The 26,387-nt window shown below is 35.9% G+C and overlaps 2 protein-coding genes across 3 annotated transcripts in view; both read left to right on the top strand.

Moving 5' to 3' along the window:
- The window catches only part of LOC148312744 (uncharacterized), a 45,906-nt gene extending 33,706 nt beyond the window's left edge, over positions 1 to 12,200 (top strand). Inside the window, exons 3-4 of the mRNA XM_088273583.1 lie at positions 9,441 to 9,735; positions 10,365 to 12,200. Coding sequence (XP_088129709.1) covers positions 9,448 to 9,735; positions 10,365 to 10,880 — 804 coding nt within the window. The 5' untranslated portion in view covers positions 9,441 to 9,447 and the 3' untranslated portion in view covers positions 10,881 to 12,200. The remainder of the gene's footprint in view (positions 1 to 9,440; positions 9,736 to 10,364) is intronic.
- A 5,792-nt stretch (positions 12,201 to 17,992) lies between these two features.
- The window catches only part of LOC148312743 (uncharacterized), a 95,233-nt gene continuing 86,838 nt past the window's right edge, over positions 17,993 to 26,387 (top strand). For both annotated transcript variants that reach the window (XM_088273532.1, XM_088273537.1), the window contains exon 1: positions 17,993 to 18,274. In XM_088273532.1, the coding sequence (XP_088129658.1) occupies positions 18,185 to 18,274 (90 nt within the window). In that variant the 5' untranslated portion in view covers positions 17,993 to 18,184. The remainder of the gene's footprint in view (positions 18,275 to 26,387) is intronic.

The following is a 26,387-nucleotide window of genomic DNA, read 5'->3' as shown; positions in this document are numbered from 1 at the left end:
CGAATTATCCTTTGCTCTCCTCTCTTCCACCACATCACACATCACACATATTACTGAGGATTACATAATTATGTTGACACTTATTCGAAGATTACTTCCTACTGGCCGCATTCCCCTCACAATTCACAGTATACCATTTAAATCCTAGTACTTATTGAGTTTTCATCTTCTTCCTCGAAATTTCTAACTTCTCTTTCTATGTTACTTCTACTGCTGTTCATTCCTAATGTTAGCTAACTTCTTCAAACCCCCAACGGTGCATAGGGCACTGCATCATATAAACGCAGTTTTATCTTGATCGTTAACACACGAAAGAAAGGTCATCAGTCCTCCGCTTCAGGTACCAGTCCAGGATGATATTGAATAAATATTAGAGTGAAACAATCACTTATATTTTTTGACTCCCCCCTGGGAATCGAACCCGGGACCTCCAGAACGGTGGCCGAGTATGCTGCCTATTACACTACGGAGGCGGACTAAGCTAACTTAATAGATAAAAAATCTGTAAGTTGAATAATACGGTGATCAATCAATCGCATTGATTTTGTTGCTATTATATTCAAGATATTTTGGAGTTGACGTCAGTAGCGACGGTGACCTCTATGGTGAAACCCAGAAACAAATTAATAAGGCTGCAGTTGTATCGGGATGCCTCAGAAACTCGGTGTGTAGGAACAAACACATGAGAATAAAAAGTAAAATGAAAATTCACAAAACATGTGTTCGACCAATAGCCACTTATTGGATTAAGGCAAGACCAAAATCTCGACTTCGAACCTCCGAGATGAAGACTCTCCGATCCATAACCGGAAACACATCGCGAGACCGTATAAGAAATACCGACATCCGGAGCATGTGTAAGACGGAGGATATCGTGAGGTGGGGACGACAACGAAGGCGATACTGGAATGAACATATAAACAGAATGTCAGATGACAGACTTCCACGCATCGCCTTTCAAGGAATCCCCGAAGGACGCAGACCCCCAGGCAGACCTCCAAAAAGGTGGAAAGTCAGCTGGGAGTCAACATCCCAAGACCTACAAGCGGAAGCACAAACAGATCCCTAGGATCTACAAAAAGAAGAAGAAGAAGGTATTACACAAAGTGAAGAATGAATGATAAGGAAAGTGTTATATTACCATACCACAAAGTTAACAATGCTTTCAACATACTAAATATATAAAAGAACCGTAAAAGACATCATCAGACTGGTCTGATGATCCGAAAATGTGGAAAGACAGCTGGGAGTCAAGAACTACAAGTGGAGGCACAAACAGATCCTTAGGATTTAGAAAAAGACGAAGAAGAAGAAGAAGATCTTCAAGATAACGCTGCAAAATCCTATGCAGTACACAGTGCAAATGTTGAAAAATGAAGAAATTATAACAAAACCAAATATTTCATATTATCCATAAGTTAAAGACGGAATTTTCTATAGAAATGTATTCGCGATTCACGGAGTTAAACGAAGCGAATATTTCCTTTCGGTTCGTTGTGCCCTTAAAAGGATTATTGTCGCCAGATCCGGACGGCATTGGGTCCCGAGAAGGGCCACTGCATTCAGACAACCCCCAGTACAAACCGAACGCACCCTTACAAATTACACAATCAATATTATGACGGATGTAATACAAATTTTATTACGATTGACAAAAATATTCAAGTGTTTACGTCAGATGAAAAGATTTATTATGATTTTTTTGCAAAGCACCCAAAATTGAGTGATATATAAATTTATCAATAATTTGAATAGATTTTATGAATTTATAACCGTCCCACATACTCAAAATATAATGCTTTTTTTAAATTGTATGCGTAGGTACAAAATTATCTATAACCAAGGCTTTTTTTAAACAAAAAAGGTTCAGAGAAGAAGAGTAGAGGAAGACCGAGGAAAACTTGATATAGAAAAACACGCGAATAGGCGCGGAGCAGGTTACTCGTGAAACTATGCAATAAATTATTCTTGAAACCCTTATCCGCACCCGATGGTGCATAGGGCACTGCATCATATAAACGCAGTGTTATCTTGATCGTTAACACACGAAGGAAAGGTGATCAGCCCTCAGCGCTTCAGGTACCAGGGTGAAAAAAATACTTTTATCGAACCCAGGGTCGAATCGAACCCAGTGTCAGTGCGGTAGCCGAACGTACTGACCATTATACTACGGAGACGGACTAATTTATAGTACAATATTATCTGTGTTCCTATGTCTTATAACTATTGTAGAAACAGAATTATAATAATTCAAAGTCCTCCAATTTCACTCTAAAAAAGGGACCTTTTTCTAACGTTAAATACTACAATACAGTGAATACGCGCGGAGCAGGTTACTCGTGAAACTATGCAATAAATTAGAGTACAGTATTATCTGTGTTCCTATGTCTTATAACTATTGTAGAAACAGAATTATAATCATGTAAAGTCCTCCAATTTCAATATAAAATAGGGAAACTAGTCATAATTCAAAGTAAACAAAATTTATTGATTTACAGTGGTAGAATGACAGGATAGAATACCAAAGCAGTAATTATAAATAATCCGTCAGACACCTGTCAACCTTCGCCCGCCCCACCGCGTTACCAGACTCCATACAAACACCAAACTTCATACAAATCCTAAACATGACGGAAATCACATCCTTGATTGAATAACATGCATTTAAATCACAGCAATAGTAATAATGCCCCAGATATTTTAATCAGGGCTGCCACAAACTGATAATAGAAATAACGGTATTCAAATAGTCATCTGGATTTAAGTTTGTATTAAATTCATATAGGAATATATCGACGGCCCCTACGTAAAGTACTCTATCTGCAAATCTGTTTTACTTTACAGGAGAGAGCTTAGAATATTTTTTTAACGTTTTTTTTTATTAATTAACGTTTTTATCTGAAATTCTAAACCAGTAGGTATTATACATTCAAAAACGGGATAAAATAATGTATTGAAACTTAATGCTTTGTCAAAATTGAGTAGTTAGCGTTTTAGGAGTTCAGTTCATTCCGAAAATTCGAAGTAGATAGCGTCTTATACGCCTGAAAACTAGGCGTAATTTATTTTATATATATTTTTTTGTTTATTTGTAGATTTGGTCTGTTGTTAATGTACACCAAATATCTCAAAACTGACAAAAAATGTAGTTAGAGCTCTTTACGTAGGACACGTCGATATGTTATATTAATACTATTTTTTAAATAAATCAAATGGTCAAATTATAAGCTAAAAATAATAAATTTAAAATGATATTTTCTGGCGTTTCTAATACATGTATTTATAATCCAGGATTCGGACCTCACATACTAATATAAAGAGTTTCTGCTCAATAAAAAGCTTCTTTCATCTCACCATAGATGCTTCTAGTGAAATTCTAGTGATTCAAGCACTATGTTTCGAATTTGAACAATATATACGGAAATATCAAGCATTTGATAAATATTGGATTATTATGAAAAAATCACTAATATTTATTTCCCTCTTGGGAATCGAACCCGGGACGTCCAGCATGGAAGCCTAGCGAGCTAACCACTACATTACGGAGGCGGACAAATCTTCAGATCTTCAAATTCTTCAGATTCAATTAAAGAAAAAAAAGAAGAAGAAAATACTGTGCGACTGAGATGCAGTGCCCTATGCACCATTTTTTGTGGATATGAGTTAAAGAATTCGAAAAATAATGGGATAATTTCATTAATTGATTCGGTAATTTACCTTTGTGGTAAAATCTATCCATTTTTAATTAATATTTACTTAGTAAATACCACTATTTCTTAAAATCTACTGTGACACGTGTTTCGATATACGGTGTTTGAAAATGATGCGGAATGCATCGAAACACGTGCCACAGTAGATTTTAAGAAATAGTGGTATTTACTAAGTAAAAAATTACTTAAAAATAATGGGATAAGCTTGATTTTAACAAGTGCCATCCCTGTTTTTTGCAAAAGTAGGAACCAATTGAATCCCAGCTCCGACTGTCGCGTGCGTCTGACAGCTGACGCGACTCGCGGGGGGCGGCACTCGGCGAGGGCCAGGAGGTGGAGGAGGGCGCGGAGGCGCGAAGGGCGCCCTTACCGGAGAAAGAGGAAGAATGAACTGTGACAGGACTGTCAGGGTCGTGCGATCAGCCTCACTTCACGAGGAGTTACTCGGAGCTCGTGGACCATTCTCAGAGACGCCTGTTATGATTTATACATAGTAACTGCAGACAGTTGGTAGAATTCCATATTGAATTGTTGGGTAATATATCCAAAATAAAACAAGGTTTTTGTTGGATTGAATTCTACATTTATTTATGTATATCTTAATACGTCCGCCTCCGTAGTGTAATGGTCAGCATGCTCGACTACCGTTCTGGAGGTCCCGGGTTCGATTCCCAGGTGGGTCAAATAAATATGTGATTTTTTCACTCCAATATTTATTCCATATTACCCTGAACTGGTACCTGAAGCGGAAGGCTGATCGCCTTTCCTTCATGTGTTAACGATCAAGATAACACTGCGTTTATATGATGCAGTGCCCTATGCACCATTGGGGTGCGGATAAGGGTTTGAAAATGAAATCTTAATACGTGACGCGTTTCGTCTTCTTAGGACATTATCAAACACTGACTAAAAATATTTACAAAATGTCCTCATATACTAACAATAATTGCTATTATTAGGTCTAATAAGTCAGTGTTTGATAATGTCCTAAGAAGACGAAACGCGTCACGTATTAAGATATACATTATTAAATGTAGAATTCAATCCAACAAAAACCTTGTTTTGTTTTGGATGTATTACCCAACATAGTACATAATAGAAAGAACGGAAAACAAATTTATGAGACGAATAAAGTTGGAAATGGAAGCAGAGGAATATCGAGCAAAACTTGGCATGATCAAGTGTTAAAAACTTTCGGAAGTCGGAATTATTTTTTTATAAATTTATTTATTTATTTGGGATTTTTACAGCTATATACCAAAAATCCACCGACAATGTTATAATAATAATAATAAAAACCCTTATCCGGACCCCAATGGTGCATAGGGCACTGCTTCATATGAACACAGTGTTATCTTGATCGTTTACACACGAAGGAAAGGTGATCAGCCCTCCGCTTCAGGTACCAGTCCAGGGTAATATTGAATAAATATTACAGTGAAAAAATCACATATATTTATTTGACCCCCCTGGGAATCGAACCCGGGACCTCCAGAACGGTAGCCGAGCGTGCTGACCATTACACTACGGAGGCGGACAAATCCACCGACAATGTCATTCTTATTATAATTGGTGATGAATGAAAGTAATGTTTGTGGTTGGGGTGAGTGTGTGTGTGTGTGTGTGTATGTGTATGTAAGAGGATGTGTATGTGTGTATCAGTGAATCATACATGAGTAATAAAAATATGGAAAGAAGGAAAGAGGAGGCAGGAAAGGCTTTGAGAAGAAAAAACAGAACAAAAATATTTTATTAAAATGGTAAATACAGTGATCAATGTACCAGCACACTACCCACAACGAGTGATATCGTATTGTCGTCAGTGCGTAGCGATGGCAATGTATTATATAAAATTATTGGCGGGTATGTATGAGGAGATTCATGAATGTGGAAGAGACGAAGATTGTTTGCAAAAACACAATAGTGTGGCGTTCTATGCTCTCTGTCTACCCCTGCGGAAAGCGGCGTGATGGTAAAATTATGAAATTTTCCATTCATTGCGCAGTAATGCATTTTTAACGACTATTTTTTTGGATGATTTGGCTTTATACTTAGGTGGGTTCCTACCTAGCAGAAGGAAGAAATATTTAAAGTAACTACTTGATTCAATTCAATTTGTTTATTTATAATTAACATACACATTAAAAACTTCAATTTAAATCGTATGCATATTTTTTTTTTTAGATGGGAATTGCATTTATTATTTACCTTGCTTATTATGTACAAGGTTTATAGATCATTTAGTGGATTTTTGTTTCTTCTAGCTAATTAAATATGTTTTTATTTGAATCTGTGTTGGGAACAGGAGGGATCATCTAGTGTGGGTCAAATAGGAACTTCTCTGTATTTGCTCATTGCTGGGAGGAAACCACGTAAAACTCCTCAGTAAATCGTATACATTAACAAAAATAGAAAATAAGCAAGAATACTATTGCTAAAGGTGTAGAAGAATCCCGCTTCGCAAAACTTCTTCAGACAGAACAGATCAATATCCAATGAGATATTGTTCAACATAGCGGTAGCTCTTCCTACAGGCATAACCATCGGCAGGTTGGTCCTGTGTATAGGAATGTGAAACAATCTATGTCGACGCTGTCTGAGGTAACTATCGGGAACATACAGACCGATGCTCCGGATAATTTCAGGATTATCGATCATACCGCGCAACAATGGATAAAAATGCGTAATCAAATACACATTCCTTCTTGTCTCTAAACTATTGTAGCCAAGCATACCCTGGGAACACTCGGTCGGACACCACGCTACCAATAAAAGGTTAAACGAATCCCTTGTTGATAGGCGTTAATATTCTTAGAAGGCTAAACTATCCTACCAGTCGCGGATTTCAATTGGATAATATGGCAGTTGGCAAAGTGTAATTTGAGTAGGTACTAGGTACCTATATCTTCTTCTTCGTGGGTTACAATCTGTGTAATGATTGGTATGCTCCTTTCATGGTCAGTCTCCGCCCGCCTCTACCCTCCGCTCGTCTTTTCCCCGATATGTATGTGATAGATGTATGATTTCATGTAATTCATGAGTGAAAATTCAAGGTAAAAACACTCGCCCTAGGGATAAAGCTAGCAGCGTGAGAGTTATATCTTCCATTTGACAGATAGTAATGACATCTCCCGCGGCGCGCATGTCACTAGCCCGCCCTGCCATTGGCCGGCCGCTCCCCCTCTCCTGCGCATCCCGCGCAGACAGCCAATCAGAGAGAGGCGGGCCTGTTCGATAATGCGATGCATTATAAAGATTTTCCGAGGGAAATATTGCTGTTGCGAACAGATGTAAAGGAAATATTGCTACGCGAACAGACGGCGAATATTATATCGTGGGTATACTGGCAAAAACGTTATCTCTGAAATCCCTGATTAAATATCCTACCTACAGACAATATAAAATATATAATAAAACCCTTATCCGCACCCCAATGGTGCATAGGGCATTGCGTAATACAAACGCAGTGTTATTTTGATCGTTTACACATGAAAGAAAGGTGATCAGCCCTCCGCTTCAGGTACCAGTCCAGGGTAATATTGAATAAATAGTACAATGAAAAAATCACTTATATTTATTTTACCCCCCCTGGGAATCGAACCCGGGACCTCCAGAACGGTAGCCGAGCGTGCTGACCATTACACTACGGAGGCGAACCTGCAGACAAGCATCTATAATAGACGCTTTGCGGGTTATTCCTTTAATAATAAAAAAATATAAATTATACATTGCTTTCCACAGATTCACCTTTTCATGTATTTTAACTAACTAACCATCACGCCGCTCTCCCGCAGGGGTAGGCAAAGAGAACGCCACACCACTCTGTCTTTGCAAACATTCTTCCCCTCTTCCACATTCATGCATCTCCTCATACATACCCGACGATTATTACGACTCCTGACCCGGCCGTTTTCATGTATTTGACATACCTGATTGTGTCAAGTTTTCCTCGGTCTTCCTCTGCTTCTTTTTCCAACTACATTCACCTCATAAATTTGTTTGACCGTTCTTTCCTCACTCATTCGTTCTACATGTCCAAACCATCTCAACACACCTTTCTTACTACCTATCATTAAAATCCTAATTGTCCATAAAACCTCCTCCCTTAGTGTTACCCCCTACTTCCTTCCCTAAACTCCCTTTTTGCTTTGCCTTCCTTATTTTCATCAATTTGTAATTTACGTTTTTTACTGTTAAAGTACTATCTACCCTCTGATTGCAAACAGCTATATATGGTATCAAACGTTTTGACCAATATCGCTAGTCTGTTTTTGGTTGGTAGGAATATATTGTTCTCTAGCAATAAGGTCGTCAATGTATTTGTTTCTTTTCTGTACATGAAGTTTAAATAAATAAATAAATAAATATTGTGCAGTTTTTTCAACACTATATGTGGCTTACAAGGTATTGCTTCACTATAAGTGATATATTATACATTTCGTATTATATCTAGACGCACTTACTCATATAAATAAAAACCCTAGCCACATTTACGGCGATCACTCAGGCCTTAGAACGACAAACAAAAGTATTCAAAACAATACCTCGCACAAGGGTGGTTCCATGCTAACCAGAACGGTCTGTTGATACTTAAACCGAGACGCTTACGACTACCAACCCTGAACACTTAAAATCATTCGTCGGGGGATGAAATAATAAAGCGGTTTTATAAAATACTAGCGTATTTTAGTTGATATTAAAACACCGCGCTGAAACAATGCGTCTGGGTTTTTTATTCTTTTCCGTAGGGGACGTTGAAGAACGATAGCGTTTGCGTACACAATTATAGAATATATACATACATACAACTTCAAAGGCATACGAGTATTTGAGAGTCGAGACATGAGAGTGTTTTCAACTCTCAAGTGTCAATATTTTAAAATATGAGTTCATTCATTCAGTACAATATCGAAATTATTTATTGATTTGGCGTTTAATTTGTAGAACTCCATTTTAATTTATGTATGTAAATCAAATACAGATTTTTTTGAGTCTACTAAGTTGTATTTTATTAACAAAAACACATAAAAAATTCATATTGTTTCACCTTGTTAGGGCATTATCAAACGAATATGAAAATCAAATGGACTACGGTCCTTGTGTAGCTATACAATTCTAAGTATAATTCTAAGTATATATATAAAGGCATATTTAAAAAAAAATTCAAGTACCTATATAACTTTTTTTACAATTTTCATAGAATTAACTCTTGATCATTTACCCATTCCTTTATTTTGCCTTTGTGCCATATTTTATTTTGACCTCTAACCTCCGTCGGTAACAAATAAAAAAATTTAGAAGTATATATTGCAGTGTTCGACTCCCATTATTATTTATTTATTGATTCGGCGTTTAATTAGTAGAATTCCATTTAATTTATGTATTAATTTTTAAATCAAACATGTTAAAACTGTCACTTATAGCTAGATAAGGACCGTCAGTCCATTTGATCTTCACATTCGTTTGAAAATGCCATGACTAGGCGAAACAATTGTCACAATATTAATTTTTTATGAGTTTTTGTTAATAAAATACAACTTAGTAAACTCAAAAAATCTGTGTTATATTTGAAAATTAATACATAAACCCATATTAATTGTAAATTATTTTGACTATCAAACCTTCGTTGTGGGTAAAACCATGTGCATCGTGGTTGTTTACTAGAAGATATCGATATTTTTGTCTTTCGGTAAGGATAGTTTTAGTATATCGTATATGTTCCATCTCCAGGTCCGCGATGCAGCCCTTCCAGGCGTCCGCGCCCCCCCTGCCGCCGGGCCCCGCGCGCCCCACTAAGGTGTCCGAGCTCAAGTTCTCCATCGCGCGCCTCATGGCGCCCTCCCCGTCCGCCTTCCGGCAGTACGGCGCGCCGGCCGAGCCGCGCACGCCACCGCGCACGCCGCCGCGCACGCCGCCGAGGCACAAGACCTTCGCGTGCGCCGACTGCGGCAAGGTGTTCAACGCGCACTACAACCTCACCAGGCACATGCCCGTGCACACCGGGGCGAGGCCCTTCGTTTGCAAGGTGAGCGCGAATACTGGGTAGGCTAACATCACATACTTTGCAAGGTGAGCTCAAATACTGGGTAGACGTTTGCAAGGTGAGCGCAAATACGGGTAGACTAACATCACATACTTTGTAAGGTGAGCACAAATACTGGGTAAACGTTTGCAAGGTGAGCGCAAATACGGGTAGGCTAACATCACATACTTTGCAAGGTGAGCGCAAATACGGCTAGGCTAACATCGCATACTTTGTAAGTTGAGCGCAAATACTGGGTAGACGTTTGTAAGGTGAGCGCAAATACTGAGAAGACGTTTGAAAGGTCAGCACGAATACTGATTTATCGTTTTGCTCCTACTGTGAGATCGCATTTCGACTGCATTTCGACTGCATTCAGCGTACTTTCATCCTTTAATACCCAATTCATGTTTAATTCATTATGTTCCATCCATTACGATTTGAACCAGGACTCCGTAGAGTATTGCCAGATTAGCTTTCGCTGATAGGTTTCAATCTGATACAACTGATTTAAATACACTACTCACTCTGTTCCTAGAATTCATTCCCAGTATTTATTGAGATTCATGGTTTGTGTATCGTCGTTTTTAGAGCTGATTTTGATTAAATTTTTATGTTTTTTTTCCGTCTAGGTTTGCGGTAAGGGCTTCCGCCAGGCGTCCACCCTCTGCCGGCACAAGATCATCCACACGGCGGAGAAGCCGCACCGCTGCGGCGTGTGCGGCAAGGCCTTCAACCGCTCCTCCACGCTCAACACGCACGCGCGCATCCACGCCGGCGTGAAGCCCTTCGTCTGCGAGCACTGCGGCAAGGGCTTCCACCAGAAGGGCAACTACAAGAACCACAAGCTCACGCACAGCGGCGAGAAGGCCTACAAGTGCTCCGTCTGCAACAAGGCCTTCCACCAGATCTACAACCTGACGTTCCACATGCACACGCACAACGACCGGAAGCCGTTCACTTGCCATATCTGCGCCAAGGGGTTCTGTAGGAACTTCGACCTGAAGAAGCACACTAGGAAGTTGCACGTGGGGTCCAATGGCATGCCCGGCCAGGCGCAGAGCAGCCCTCCGTACCTGCTGGGGCCCAGGCTGCTCCCGGCGCCCGCCCCGACGCCAGCGGCGCTCTTCTTCTCCAAGATCTTGTGACCCGATGCCCCCTTGTACTTCAACTGAACCAGCTGAAGACAAGGGAACTGGCTACACTAGTTCTTAATCAAGTCCAAGCAATACACTTCAAACTTAGTGAAAAAATAAACATTTTTAAAAGTAACAAAATAAAACTTCTTAACCACTTTTTATTGGTAGGTACTTTTCACCAACAGGCTTCGACAAGAACCTTGTCATCATCAGAGTTAAACATGTACATATACATGTTTAACCCTAAACGATATATAAAATACAATTAATATTGTTAAAAATAAATTAAAACATATTGGATGATATTATATAGGACAGTAGAAGAACACTAGAAATTATAATAAATTGCTCGCTCCTTTCAACAACGTCATATATCAAAAAAACTTGATTTTTCAGGAGATCGTTTTTTAATTTATTAAAAATAAACATCAAGCCACTTATTGAACTTTTTACTGTGCAACAAATCTTTTTAGGTAAAACCTGAATGTTTTTTCTGCATTTGAAAAATAAAAAGATCCCTTACCGCACCCCAATGGTGCATAGGGCACTGCTTCATATAAACGCAGTGTTATCTCGATCGATTACACACGAAGGAAAGGTGATCAGCCCTCCACTTCAGGTACCAGTCCAGTGTAATATTGAATAAATATTAGAGTGGAAAAATCACTTTTATTTATTAAACCCCCCTGGGAATCGAACCCGGGACCTCCAGAACGGTAGGCGAGCATGCTGACCATTACACTACGGAGGCGGACAGCATTTGAAAAATATTTAGTATAATTTAAAAAATTATATTAAACAGTACCTTTTCTTCAAAATGCAAAAACAACAGTTTCTGCCCTGTAGCGGGTAAATATTAAGTTAAAAATATGCCGCCTTTGCTAGGATATAGTACATTTTCTGGACATTCCGAAAACATGCACAACTGAAAATTGTCGATTTTTGATATATGACGTTGTTGAAAGGAGTGAGCGAAATAACAACCAGAATCATGAATTTAAAAGAATTATTCATCTTTTAAAGATGAGGATTACTGAAATATTGCTATGATGGTATTTTAATGCATTTGCAATCACATTTGTGTAAATTCTAGTAAAATTAATTATTATTAATAATAGCCATGTAATAGTTGAGTATGTCCGTAGTTACATAGTTGTTAAATTCTGTCATATTGGAATTGATGTTATAATATTTATAAATACACATCGCTTCGTTTTTAAACTTGAATATATGCGCTAAATTTCAAGGCGAGATTCTCATTCATTAAAATATTGAGGAAATAATAAAACCAAATAGACACTTGTCAACACTATTTTTAGGTATCTAATAAGAAAAGTGTCCACCTCCGTAGTGAAGCGGTTAGCGTGTTTGCCTAGAATGCTGGAGGTCCCGGGTTCGATTCCCAGAGGGGGGTTAAAAAAAAGTGATTTATTTGATATTATGCCCTGGACTGGTACCTGGAGCGCAGGACTGATCACCTTGGCTTCTTGTAATTAACGATCAATATGTCACTGCATCGATGCTATGCGGTGTCCTATGCACTATCTGGAGCGGGAGAAATGGGTATCCACATATTCTGTGTAATATATAGTAATAAGGCTCCATGAATTGATATGTAAATTATATTATGTTTAAAAAATAATTTTACTTATTACATATGAACAAATAAATGATAAATACAAAAGACAATTTGTGTTTTATTTATTTTTTAAATGTACGGTGGATCCTCTCATAACGAGTAATTCGCATAACGAGCAAAAATGTGAAAAAGTCGCTCCCTTAATGAGCGATATTTCACATAACGAGTAACAGGGCAAGTCCCTTTTTCACGACATTCACTTGTAAGCCGGGATTCACTTTAACGACGTTTCGCTGAACGAGTAAGATTCTGGAACGAATTATGCTCGTTATAAGAGGTTCCACTGTATTTTTTTATTTGGGCAGCTCAACAGAGTCCTGGTACCAACCTTAATGTATGGAAGTGAAGCATGGAATTGTATTTATTGTTTCGGCATTTACTTTATGGTAACATATGTTAAAATGATTAAGGAAACACTTATTAATTACACCTTGTACCACATAAATGCCAAATTATGAATTATTTAGAAAATTCAGAAATCCAAAAAAACCTAAATTCTAGTAACAATTTATTAAATAATATATTGTTTCAAAATTCTTCACCTTTGCTTTCCATTTTTCCTTTATTTTCAAACTCACACTGCACCCCAATGGTGCATAGGGCACTGCGTCATATAAACACAGCTGATATTACAACGAGGGCTGATATTATAAGTCAAATATCAGCCCTCCGCTTCAGGTACCAGTCGAGGGTAATATTAAATAAATAATACAGTTAAAAAATTACTTTTATTTATTTTACCCCCCTTGGGAATCGAACCCGGGACCTCCAGAACGGTAGCCGAGCGTGCTGACCATTACAAAAATGTAATGTATATGTTAATTGAAAATGAATAAATTGAAATTGAAAATTGGTTAATCAGTTAAAAGGATGCAAAAAAACAGGGTAAAAGTATCTAGCTGAGTAATTTGACAAGATGAAACATTCCTACCCGTTCTTACTACGAATTAGCATCGCGGATCATCACCTCTTATCGCCGATCACCCTTTTCTGTTCAATCAGCTAATGCCCTAATCTCGATCTCCACGGAGACCCCCGGCCCGGAGCACAATGAGATCGGGTCCCGATAGTTCGGCAAGGGCACTCGCCCGCAAGAATGTAATGGCGACAGATTACATCGCAGAGCTATTGACACGGACGCGAATCGTGCTAAAAGACTGATAATGAAGACCGAAGATAATCATACGGGGTTAATGGAAGCGAGTGAAGATAATCATACGGGGTTAATAGAAACGAATGTCTAAATGTATGCGAACCCCATACTCTAAATACGAGAAGTATAATCTATTAGAGAGAGGACAATTTACTTAAATATGTTATCTTTCGCTGCATCGTCTATCGAATTTATAACATGGCGAAAAGTAAGTTTTGAAACATATTATATCAAAAAACTTGATTTTTCAGAAGATCGCTTTTAAAGTTTAAAAATGTAATAAAATATATTTAAAATAAAAATCAGGCCACTTTTTAGGTAAAACCTGAATGTTTTTTTCTCCATTTGAAATATATTTGGTATATTTTTTTAAATAATTTAACAACACCTCTTCTTCAAAATGCAAAAACAACACTTTCTGCCCTGTAGCGGGTAAATATTAAGTTAAAAATATGCCGCTTTTGCTGGGATATAGTACATTTTCTGGGCATCCTGAAAACATGCTCAACTGAAAATTGACGATTTTTGTTATATGACGTTGCTGAAAGGAGTGAGCGGTTATCAATATCTCATAAGGATAACCATTGCATGTTGTCGCAAAATTGATAAATATTAAGTCTTTTCTTGCTTGGTCCTTTTTAAAGTTTTTTTTTCATGTTTTTTTCGTTTTTAAGTCATTCAATGAAGGGTGGAATGTTGGCCTCCGTAGTGTAATGGTCAGCCCACTCGGCTACCGTTCTGGAGGACCCGGGTTCGATTCCCAGAGGGGGAGGGGTTTAAATAAGTATAAGTGATTGTTTTATTATAATATTTATTCAATATTACCCTGGCAGTGACAGGGATGTTGAAAAGTAAAAGTTTAACTGTAAAATTCACAGTAAAATCGGGAGACAATTTCGCTTCACATTTTCAATAAATTTCGCAACTTAGTTTATTTTACAAAATTACTTTGCAAGAGAAGGTCTGTCAGGAAGCCAAGATGCTTCAGTCAGTGTTTGATAATGTCTTAATAAGACGAAACGCGTCAAACATTATCATATACATTCAATCCGATAACCGTGTTTAATGTTGGATTTATTAACCAAAAATTTAAAATGGAATTCTACCAACTGTCTGCAGTTACAATAAATAAGCCTAGATGCTTCTGTATCAGATCTGAGAATCCGATGGGACAGCTTTCAATATATTACCCTAGACTGATACCTGAAGCGGAGGGCTTATCACCTTTTCTGCATGTATTAAGGATCAAGATAACACTGCGTTTACATGATGCAGTGCCCTATGCACCATTGGGGTGCGGATAAGGGTTTGAAGAAGAAGATTAAGAAAGGTATATGAGTAATTTTCATTACTTATTTTAGGATTAAGTAACTACAAAGTAACTACAAAATAATTTTAAAACACAGCAAATAAGATTCCGATACTGGAATGATCATATAAACAGAATGTCAGAAGACAGACTTCCACGTATCACCCTTTAAGGAATCCCTGAAGGACGCAGACCCCCAGGCAGAGCCCCAAAAAGGTGGAAAGACAGCTGGGAGTCAACATCCCAAGAGCTACAAGCGAAGGCACAAACAGATCCCTAGGATTTACAAAAAGAAGGTGAAGAAATAAGATTCGTAAAAACAATACAAAACGTAATAAGAAAAATTTCGCTATAAAGGATAAAAGGTGGGTAGGATTATTTTTTACACTTAAAATATCTGTGGAAAACAAAATGTCGTCGAGCTGCAAAATAAATAATCAACAGGGTTCAAACCTATCCCATTTTTTTGATATTCGAGCGCGCCTTCTAATGAATTTCCTGCACAGACGTCAATTTTGCAAACTAATCATCCTGGGGTAGGCAAAGAGAATAGAACACCATACCACTGTCTTTGCAAACAATTTTCGCCTCCACCTTCATGTAAATTTTTCATTCGTATAAAATTACAGCCAAATACATCGGGTGACAAATTTTGCGCCACTGTTTATATATATTTATATATGTGTGTATTTTTTCAAAATATCAAATGAAGTTACGTTATTTCTCATCGAATATACCCAATATCGACAATCTGTAATATCGATAATATACAGTTAACTCCCCTATAACGTTGAGATAGATACCGCGTTATCAATGGGAACGTTGTAGAGAGTTAATGTTTTTAAATTGTATTTTAATTTTAAACGACTCGTTTCAGACTTTTCTACTACTACTACTACTACTACTACTACTACCATCACGCCGTTTCCCCGCAGGAGTAGGCAGAAAGGATGAAATGCCACACCTTTCTGTCCTGAAATATACTCCTCGCCTCCTTCACATCTAGTCATACATGCCCTCAGATGACGTTTCCGCTGGTCAAAATGTAAAAATATAATTTGATAAATTAATCACATTCCCTTTGATAATATCCGGTACCTATCTTAACGTTATAGGGGGTTTAACTGTATAATAATTATACAAAAATAAGTATAAATACTCATACATTAGCAGCATCTATTGAAAAAACTACAAAGCTTTTGGTACTCGTATTGAGAACTTTATTGCATACCATCTATAAAGAATTTTTGTAACTATTCTTTGACTTTTCCTCTTAGAATATAAATGTTTATAATAAACGTTCATAGATGTCTAAACGTCAGAGGGAATTCAAAATTTCGCGGTATTATAAAAATAGATTTTACGACATTTCTATTTATGCGGAAAATAAACTCAAATTCCTGTTGTCCCTCAACACTTGTCACCCAACGTTGCCATATTCGCGAATAATATCATATATAATATTAATATTCTTCAAACAACTCGTTTGAGGAAAGCTAGGTATTGCTGCTAAACATATTATTTACCTTATATACTTCATATATATATATATATATACATATATATATATATATATATATATATATATATATATATATATATATATATATATATATATATATATATATATATATATATATATATATATATATATAAATATATATATTCTGATTTTTTGGTAATTTTTCTTGAATCTCAGGGTCAACCAATAATTTAAAGTTGCCAGAGCGTATCTTCATAAAATACATGTCGCAAGCTCCACGCGTAGAAAACCCGATATTCAAACATTAAAAAAAGAGACAGCGCGCTGTAAAGTACTCTCTGTCTCGCTTAAACATTCTATTGTTGTCAAACATCACTCTGCACAATATTTGTTTTGTCTAATTTGATCTCGGTTCGCTTGCATGGGAAAAACAAGGATAGAGATATCCGCGTACGGTACTGATGTACACTTTTTTGAGCTTATAGTCTTTGGTGTCCCTCGAGCCAGTTCCAGTAGAATGAGCGCGAAGTTCGTCTTTATTTTTTTAATGACAACATCTAAAAAAAACACAGGTGCTTATAGAGATGGGACAGTAACGTAAATCGTTATTGAGAAGATTTTTTTATTTATTTTTTAATATAAACTACCAAAATGGTACATTATTATGTATATTATAAAATAAAGAAAAAACCTAACTCTTCTATTTCATCCATCTTCTATGCATCATTGCTTAATTAATTTTGTATTTAAAAAATAGTATTGGGATTGGTATTTTAAAAGGGTAAACTATTATTTGATTTTGTTTTAAAAACAAAAAATTAGAAAAATATTGATTATTTGAACTTAAAATAAAGCAAACTGTCAAAATGAAGTTTTCTGTACAAACGAAGGCATGAAGGAAAAACGAATTTAAATAACGATCACAAAAGTTTTTAAGTCTTTATGTCTAGAAGATAGTATTTAACATAAATTAATTATTTTGTAGAACGTACATTGCCTACCTTTAAAATACATATTATTACTGATTTAGTCAGAAGACTTTTTAGATGGCATTAAAATATATATTTTATGATAAATATAATATTCTTAAGATTGTGTATGATATATCTAACAAAATAAAGTTTGTAAAATTACTAAATTGTCATCGATATTTCTTGATGGATTGTATTTGTTGGTCTTTGGATTGTATTTATTTATAAATATGGATTGTATTTTTATCCAATGTATAGGGCACTGCATCACATCGTTATCTTGATAGTTAATTACATCAGTCTTGCGCTAAGTGCCATTTTAGGGTGATATTAAATAAATGAATACATTTAATATTACAGGGTAAAATCATTAATATGTACTTTAAAATCCTTGAAAATGAATGCTGGGACCTAAACGCGTAAATTTTAACAGTAGGACACTTCTTGAAATAATTCAAGTTATATGTCAAGGTATATTTCTCGGAAAAGATCGTCAGAAACGTCGTTACAAAATATCGGACATTCGGAGCAGCCGTACTATATCGATCGACCCTCCCCCCCAGCGCGAGGAGCACTAGCGCCAACTCGCGCCGCGCGGCGGACCGACGCACTAGGGCGCACATTCCCGACCCGAGCCAACTGTGTACCGTGTACTGTGCAGAGTAGTGAGCGCGCGGGCTATTCGCCGGGAGTGTGTTTCTGTGCAGTGATCCCCACATCTCTGGTGCGTGCATGATAGTGAACACAGGATTACAAACATGGCTCTGGAAGGCGTCAAGGGAGATCAGGAGACCAACGAAAACCCCGCGGAAGTCAAGTCCAACGGGGCAGAGCGGGGCAACAAACAGGTAAGAACCCGAGGGGGTGTGATCTATGCGATCTCCTAATCTATTACTCCCGAATATATATACTCGTCGGCATACATGTACTATTTAGCTACGTCAAAAAACAAAGAATTAACATATTTTCAATTTATGATTCACGCAGCCGCTTAGCGCCTGTCATCCGTCCAACAGGAATCGTCCAGTTGATCAGTTGACCTATTTTCGTTCGTCTATAATAACACCAACATAAACATGACCTAATCGCTCGAATTTTAATATTCGTATCAAAAATGTTAAATTTAGATTATGCCTTCCTAGTTTGGAGTTTCAATTCGGAAATTGGTAGTCGGAACGCTGATCTGTCAAACCAACTGTCATTTGCCGAGATGGAGATGTATACACGTATTGTTGTTCGATTGAAGGCAATATTGTGGCGGTTACATAAGTCGGCCGGTGTCAAAACAACTCGATGTGATCGAATGAAATGCCGCATCTGTTTGCGTCCCACCCGTTTTAATAATAATTTACTCTCGTTAACTGACGCGGACCGCTCATTTTACATGCAATAAAAATATATTACAACTATTCAGAATTCACGGTATTCAATGTAATATTTTGTAATCGTTTCCGTTCATTCGCGCATTTGCGTCACTATTTTGATACGAATTATTCAATATTATCGAATGACTGTTTCTTATAAAAAAAACGTTCAAGGGCACGAATCCGCGCGTACGTCGGAAATAACACGAATAAAACTTATCCAGACACCAATATAACGCCTCAACGATCCATGATTTATTATATCTAACCTTTGATTCGGTTTTTAATGCTGGAAAATACCCGAAAAATGGTTTGAGTATCGTTCAATTCCGGTTTTAAAAGCAGCGCGTTTTTAATTTTTAATTCCAAAAATACCTCTTGTGAATTTACAGTGAATCACAACATCTGGTCGAGTCGAATGTAAACAGACGGCGTACATTTGTATAAAATCGTTTTTCATACTATAAACATGCGAAGTATACATCGGAACGGTCTATTTCCGTGATAATATCAAAGCCGAATTTATTACCCCATACTCCATTCTGCAATTCGGAGAGGCTGTCAAAATCGTTTTTTAAATATTTCGAATGGCCGCTCGAGTTGTGACGTTAGTAGACAGGTACTTGCTTCATACAGTTCCTATTTAGGTACCTATTCGCACAGTAAACCACATTCCCAATATTTGGGACAAATCCTACAACTTTTACTATTATTTATATTGACCGATACCATCACGCTATCCTAAAATCGTTTGAGAATGAATAAATCGAAAAAAAATCCAATAGTTGTATTGCAAAGTTTAATTTTTATTCTCCTTCGTCTTTTTATTTAGCCTTCTGTCGTCCACTGCTGGATACAGGCCTCTTCCGTATCCTTCCATTTTTTTCTGTCTGTTGCCAGCTTCTACCCCCCACAGCGGCTATATCGTCGGACCATCTTTTATTAGGTCTTCCGGGGCCTCGTTTATTCTCTCAACGTCTCAATCTCAAAATGTTAGGGGTCCATCTGGTCCAACATGTCCCGCCCATTGCCACTCGAGTTTTACCAATTATTATTTTATTATTAAGTAATAACTATTGGGAATGCGATGCGTACTGACTGACGTTAGAGGTTATTGCGTAAACCTAGCAAATGGACGAATACGCACCCAATATGGAATGTTGCCAATATGGAATGAATGCAGCAATAAGGCGACTAAATCGGCTGTGCCCATTTTAAAAACGTAAATTTACCGCCAATCGAATAATGACAAGCTCACACTTTTCTAGGAATTATTAAAACGTATATTCTCTTCAAAATACGGTTAAATTAAACCGTTTTTGGTGGTGTTTTGGAATCAGATTTGCATAATAGAAAGGCGGGAAATGATTTACATCGCAATAAGGTAATAGAGTACTTTATTATGGCCAGTTGCTAAAAACGCAATAGCCATGAAATGAGTTGTGCAAATTTCCTTGCGTATTATTTTTTTTGCGTTTTTTCCGCACTGAAATTAGTAATAGTTAATAAAAACCTATCAGCGGAAGCCAAACTGGCAGTACACAACGGAGTCCTGGTTCCAACTCTAATGTATGGAAGTGAAATATGGAGTTGGCAAAAGAAGGATGAATGTAGACTGAATGCATTCGAAATGCGATCTCTCGGAAGAATGTGCGACAAAACGATGTATGATAGATGTTCAAATAGTGAAATAAGGAAGGAATGCAAAGCTGAGATAAGCATTATCGATAAAATTAAGAAAGGTGTGTTGAGATGGTTTGGACATGTAGAACGAACGAGTGAGGAAAGAACGGTAAAACAAATTTATGAGGCGAATGTTATTGGGAAAAGGAGCAGAGGAAGACCGAGAAAAACATGGCACGATCAGGTATGCCAAATACTTCAAAGTAGTCAGGTTAGGAGTCGTAACAATCGGCGGGTATGTATGAGGAGATGCATGAACGTGAAAGAGGCGAAGAATGTTTGCAAAGACAGAGAGAACCTACAACCTGAGGACGAGGAGAGCTGACCCGAACAGTCTACAGAGACGATAATTAGGGATAGAGCCAGGAAGAAGATCACCCTTCTTAAGAAAAACTTATTTTTTCAATACAAATCGGTGTTTTAAGCAAAATATTCACTTATACAGTAGTAGTGATTGCTGTAGTAGTGATTGTCCTGACGAAGAGACGGGTACGTCTCGAAACCGGTAGACATAAAAATCTCGGTGAGTGGTTATATACTAATATTATTTCATTAATTGATTCGGCAGTCACTTTGTGGTAAAATCTATCCATTTTTAATTAATGTTTTACTTAGTAAATACCACTATTTCTTAAAATCTACTGTGACACGTGTTTCGATGCATTCCGCATCATTTTCAAACACCGTATGTGAAGCTAATTCTAAACTTTAGAGTTGGGTCCTTGGGACGTTGAAGGTTGAAGAGGGGGTAGTAGCTGTTTCTTATTTTTATTTATTAGTTAAATTTTTATTTTTATTTTTATTTCTTATCAGAGGGAACATAGACAAAAGGGGGGAGGCTTTAGTCATTGTCATATTGTTAATTATGGGTTTATTGTTATTTATATTCTTATGAATTTCTATTGTTTCAAAATGCTGCAGTTTATGGCTTTTCGTATTGATTATTTTTAGGATTTCTACGTTGTTGTGGTTAAATTTGTGATCATTATCTATTAAATGGTTAGCGAATTCCGAAAAATTATTATTCCATGATCCATAGAGCACTACAATTCCCATTAAATGACAATAAGTTCAAAAGAGAAATAAATACAATTAAACAAATTGCTTACAATAACGGTTATAACCCAAATATAATAGACGCGATATTGGCGCGTAAAAATAAAAAGATTTTAACAAAAACATTTCTCTACTCAGCCGATACGTATAGTGAAAAAGTAAAAACCAACTGGAAAAGAATCATTTACATAAATAAAACATCACATAAAATTACCAAAAAATTCCCAAATAATATAAAACCAGCATTTTACACAAAAAATAATTTAACTAAAATCTTTAAAACACAAAATAATCCTGAAAATATATTGGACAATAGTGGCATATATAAATTAAACTGCGACTGTGGAAGCTCGTATATTGGTATGACTTCCCGAAAATTCAAAACAAGAATCAGGGAACATGAATTATGTTTGAGAAATAATAATTTTTCGGAATTCGCTAACCATTTAATAGATAATGATCACAAATTTAACCACAACAACGTAGAAATCCTAAAAATAATCAATACGAAAAGCCATAAACTGCAGCATTTTGAAACAATAGAAATTCATAAGAATATAAATAACAATAAACCCATAATTAACAATATGACAATGACTAAAGCCTCCCCCCTTTTGTCTATGTTCCCTCTGATAAGAAATAAAAATAAAAATAAAAATTTAATTAATAAATAAAAATAAGAAACAGCTACTACCCCCTCTTCAACCTTCAACGTCCCAAGGACCCAACTCTAAAGTTTAGAATTAGCTTCACATACGGTGTTTGAAAATGATGCGGAATGCATCGAAACACGTGTCACAGTAGATTTTAAGAAATAGTGGTATTTACTAAGTAAAACATTAATTAAAAACTAATATTATTAACATTTTTGTAAAAAAATAAATAAGCAAAAATGACTAACCACAAAGTAAATGCTTTAAATATTAATAATATTGAGAATACCAAACATTCAATTATGTCAAATGTTATCTGGGTTTGGAGAAAATTAATTTGTGACTTGACGAATACTGGGCCTTAAGTGGCTACTTTGCGGCTCTATCTATTATCTGAAAAGGTCAATCTGTGGATAGTACAGCGGTGTATAATTCAGAAGAAAAAGGTACCCATAGACACGCGGAAGTCGAGCGCGGGACAATCGCTCTTTTTTCGCACGGTTGACATTTTTATGGCGGGAAGACGTAATATTAATTGTGTTTTCTGCGTTATTATTGTGTCGGTCTCAAGGCGAGATTACGTCATCCGCTGAATCCAAACGCTTACGAAGTTTCGGATATCGAAATTACAATTTATTAAAAGCTAATGTAGATGTACGGCTAATATAAATACATGGTAAACGAAGATATATCAATTTATTACGTAAATATGACGCGATTGACTTGTATGTTTCCTACTCCGTGCAGAGATAGAATTTAATTATTGACATCTCAATATACCTACGTGAACAAGAACATGAAAGTTTGGTTATTTAAAGGGCTTAGGACCTGTCATAAGCTGGTTTTTATCTATTACTAGACCTGTCATAAGACAATTTATACACATCGCTCACTCCTTTCAAGAACGTAATAAGTATATCAAAAAACTTAATTTTTCAGGACATCGTTTTTAAAGTTTTAAAATATAATAAAATGTATTAAAAATAAATATTAAACCACTTATTGAACTTTTCACTGTGCAACAGACCTTTTTAGGTAAAACTTGAAGATTTTTTCTCCATTTGAAAAGTATTTAGTATATTTAAAAAAATAATTAAATAATGCCATATCTTCAAAATGCAAAAACAACACATTCTGCCCTGTAGCGGGTAAACATTAAGTTAAAAATATGCCGCTTTTGCTGGGATATAGTACATTTGCAGGGCATTCCGAAAATATGCAAAACTGAAAATCGACGAATTTTGATATATGACGTTGTTGAAAGGAGTGAGCGAATTGTGAGAAATTATTTTTTATGTGTTTTTGGCAATAAAATACAAAACTAGTCGTGTTTACATTAATAAACTCGAATGTGGTCTTATGCAAGTGTTTCATTTCTATGTTTAAATATGTACCAAGATGTTGCATGCATACCAAAAGTGCGTGCATTACTTATGCTGAATTTTAGTATTCTCTCGGCACGCTGGTGACAGGTTCGCGTCCGAGTTGCTACAGCTGCCCGACAGGCCCGATGACGTCACCGACAACTGCTGTTGTTGACAGTGTCAGTCATCGATATTTTGGTGAATGTGTCGCATTGTAGGAATGCACCGCACTGTGGGACATTGCGATCTCTAGGGAATAGCCGATTGTTAATTAAGGAGGAAATCGCAAACACACAATTCAATTCAGAAAGAGACTGCGCAAGAAATTTAGAAAGAATTCGGCTGCGCGAGAAGCCAGTCGTGTCTCCCTCCACACACATTTAATTTTTTTTTATCATTATTATTATAAGTCTCCACTCGTTAAAAAATGATTTTGCAGAATAAATATTGGAATTAGATTTTTTAAAAGAATATATGTATATATTGGAAAATATTTTTACCATTTTACATTAAATTTATATTCCAACAGAACTTTAAATATTTGGGAACTAAGTAATTCAACAACCTTCCTACAGACATAAAAAAATAAAGACATTAAAATGCTAAAGAATGAATTAAATGAATTTTACATATGTAAAATAAAAATAAATAATAATAAATAAATAATATTTCTAAGAAAGAAAAAAAGGAAAAACAAAAAAAATGTGTTAATAAAAATAAATTATATTATCAACAAACATAACTAACAAGTGTAAGTCCCTCTCCAAGCACAAGAGCTCAGTCTCTTTATTGGAGGGAACTGCGTTTTTAATTTTAAGATTGTAAGTAGAAATGTTTAGAAAATGAAGTAAATTATATAAAAAAAAACTTTGAACCATATTAAATAAATAAAATAAAATAAAAACTCAATAACTTTTTTTTTTTCAAAACCATATTTTATTTCGAAGAAAAACTTGAAAAAAAGAAAAGAAAAAAACAATTACGTAAAATGTTTTTATTTACTTGTGGATTTGGCGTTTAATTTGTAGATCTCCATTTTAATTTATGTATTAATTTTAAATCAAGAACAGATATTTTTCGTTTGATAACGCCATAACTAGGCGAAACAATTGTCGCAATATTAATATTTTTATGTGTTTTTGTTCATAAAATACAACTTTGTAGACTCAAAAAATCTGTGTTTGATTTAAAATTAATACATAAACGTAAAATGTTAGCTGGATTTAGAGAAAATTAAGTTGCGACTTAACGAATACTGGACCTTAATATGTGTTAATATTACGCGAAGAAAGCTGGGAGTGTGGCGCTCCATCCTCTCTACTTACGCCTGCAAGGAAACGGCGTGATGGTAGTGTAGTAGTAGTAAGACAGGTGGCTTCGAAATATTTGAAATATTTACGGAAACCTCATTAGTACAGGGTAGTTTTGACCCCTTTGTGGTCCGGCTGAAGGGTGGTGTTTGAATATTTAAAGCATTCGGAATGTGGGACATTGGGGTGGTTTTATCTATCGACCAACCCCTCTCGGTTAAGGATGTGCTATTGTTGATAGCGGCCACTGAACTAGCACACATTTGAAACATATCGCTCACTCCTTTCAAGAACGTCATAAATCAAAAATCGTCGTTTTTCAGTTGTGCATGTTTTCGGAATGCCCAGAAAATGTACTATATCCCAGCAAAAGAGGCACATGTTTAACTGAATATTTATCCGCTACAGGGCAGAAAGTGTTGTTTTTGCATTTTGAAGAAAAGGTATTGTTTAATTATTATTTTAAATGTACTAAATATTATTCAAATTGAGAAAAAACCTTCAGGTTTTACCTAAAAAGATCTGTTGCACGGTAAAAAGTTCAATAAGTGGCTTGATATTTGTTTTTAATACATTGTATTACATTTTTAAACTTTAAAAACGTTCTCTTGAAAAATCAAGTTATTTGATTTATGACGTTCTTGAAAGGATTGAGCGATATGTGCATCTTCAAAGCGAATGCAATACGTTATATTGATTTGTATGAGTTGAATGACTGTATTTTTATTGGAAATATATATATATATATATATATATATATATATATATATATATATATATATATATATATATATATATATATATATATATATATATATATATATATATAAATGTATGTATAACGTATGGCATTGTATTTTTTAATACATAGTTAAAAGTTACTAAGGTTTTTATTTATTTATTGATTTGGCGTTCAATTCTTAGAACTCCATTTTTTATTACTATTTTAATTTAAATATCAGACTTGATCAGTCTGATGATGTCGGTGACGATGAAACCCGCTCGATTGTCAAATAAAAAAAATGAATAAAAAATTAAAGTTGATGTCTTATCATGCCAAATTTTGAGTTTATCGCAAGTGTGTGAATAGTGCTATGGTAGTGACGCGTAGAATTGTTTACATGCTGTTGTAATGAATGTCCTGACGAAGAGACGGGTACCTTTCGAAACCGGTAGATGAAAAAATCCTGGTACGTGGTTATATACTAATGTTACTAAGACTTTTGTAAAAAGATATAATAGTAAAAATGACTAACCACATAGTAAATGCTTGAAATATTGATAATATTGAGAATTAAATTTGAAGTACTTACCCGAAGTCTTGTTCATCTGCTATTTCCGTGTGACCATTGATATTGCACCATATTTCACCACTGGCAATATATATTTTATATATTTCACCACTGGTAATAAATATCACAACGATAATGAAAATTAACCAAAAATTGCAACAATAAACTGTGTTGAGTTAAATAAATAAACACATCTTTTTTACGACATTTTGAGTGCGTCCAAACACTTGTTCACAAAT

The sequence above is a fragment of the Brachycentrus maculatus genome, unplaced genomic scaffold (assembly GCF_059751285.1).
Source record: "Brachycentrus maculatus isolate JH-2025_06_01 unplaced genomic scaffold, ASM5975128v1 h1tg000033l, whole genome shotgun sequence".
Lineage (NCBI taxonomy): Eukaryota > Metazoa > Arthropoda > Insecta > Trichoptera > Brachycentridae > Brachycentrus > Brachycentrus maculatus.
Note: the sequence above shows the minus strand (reverse complement) of the source record. Positions and strands in the feature narration are given on the sequence as shown.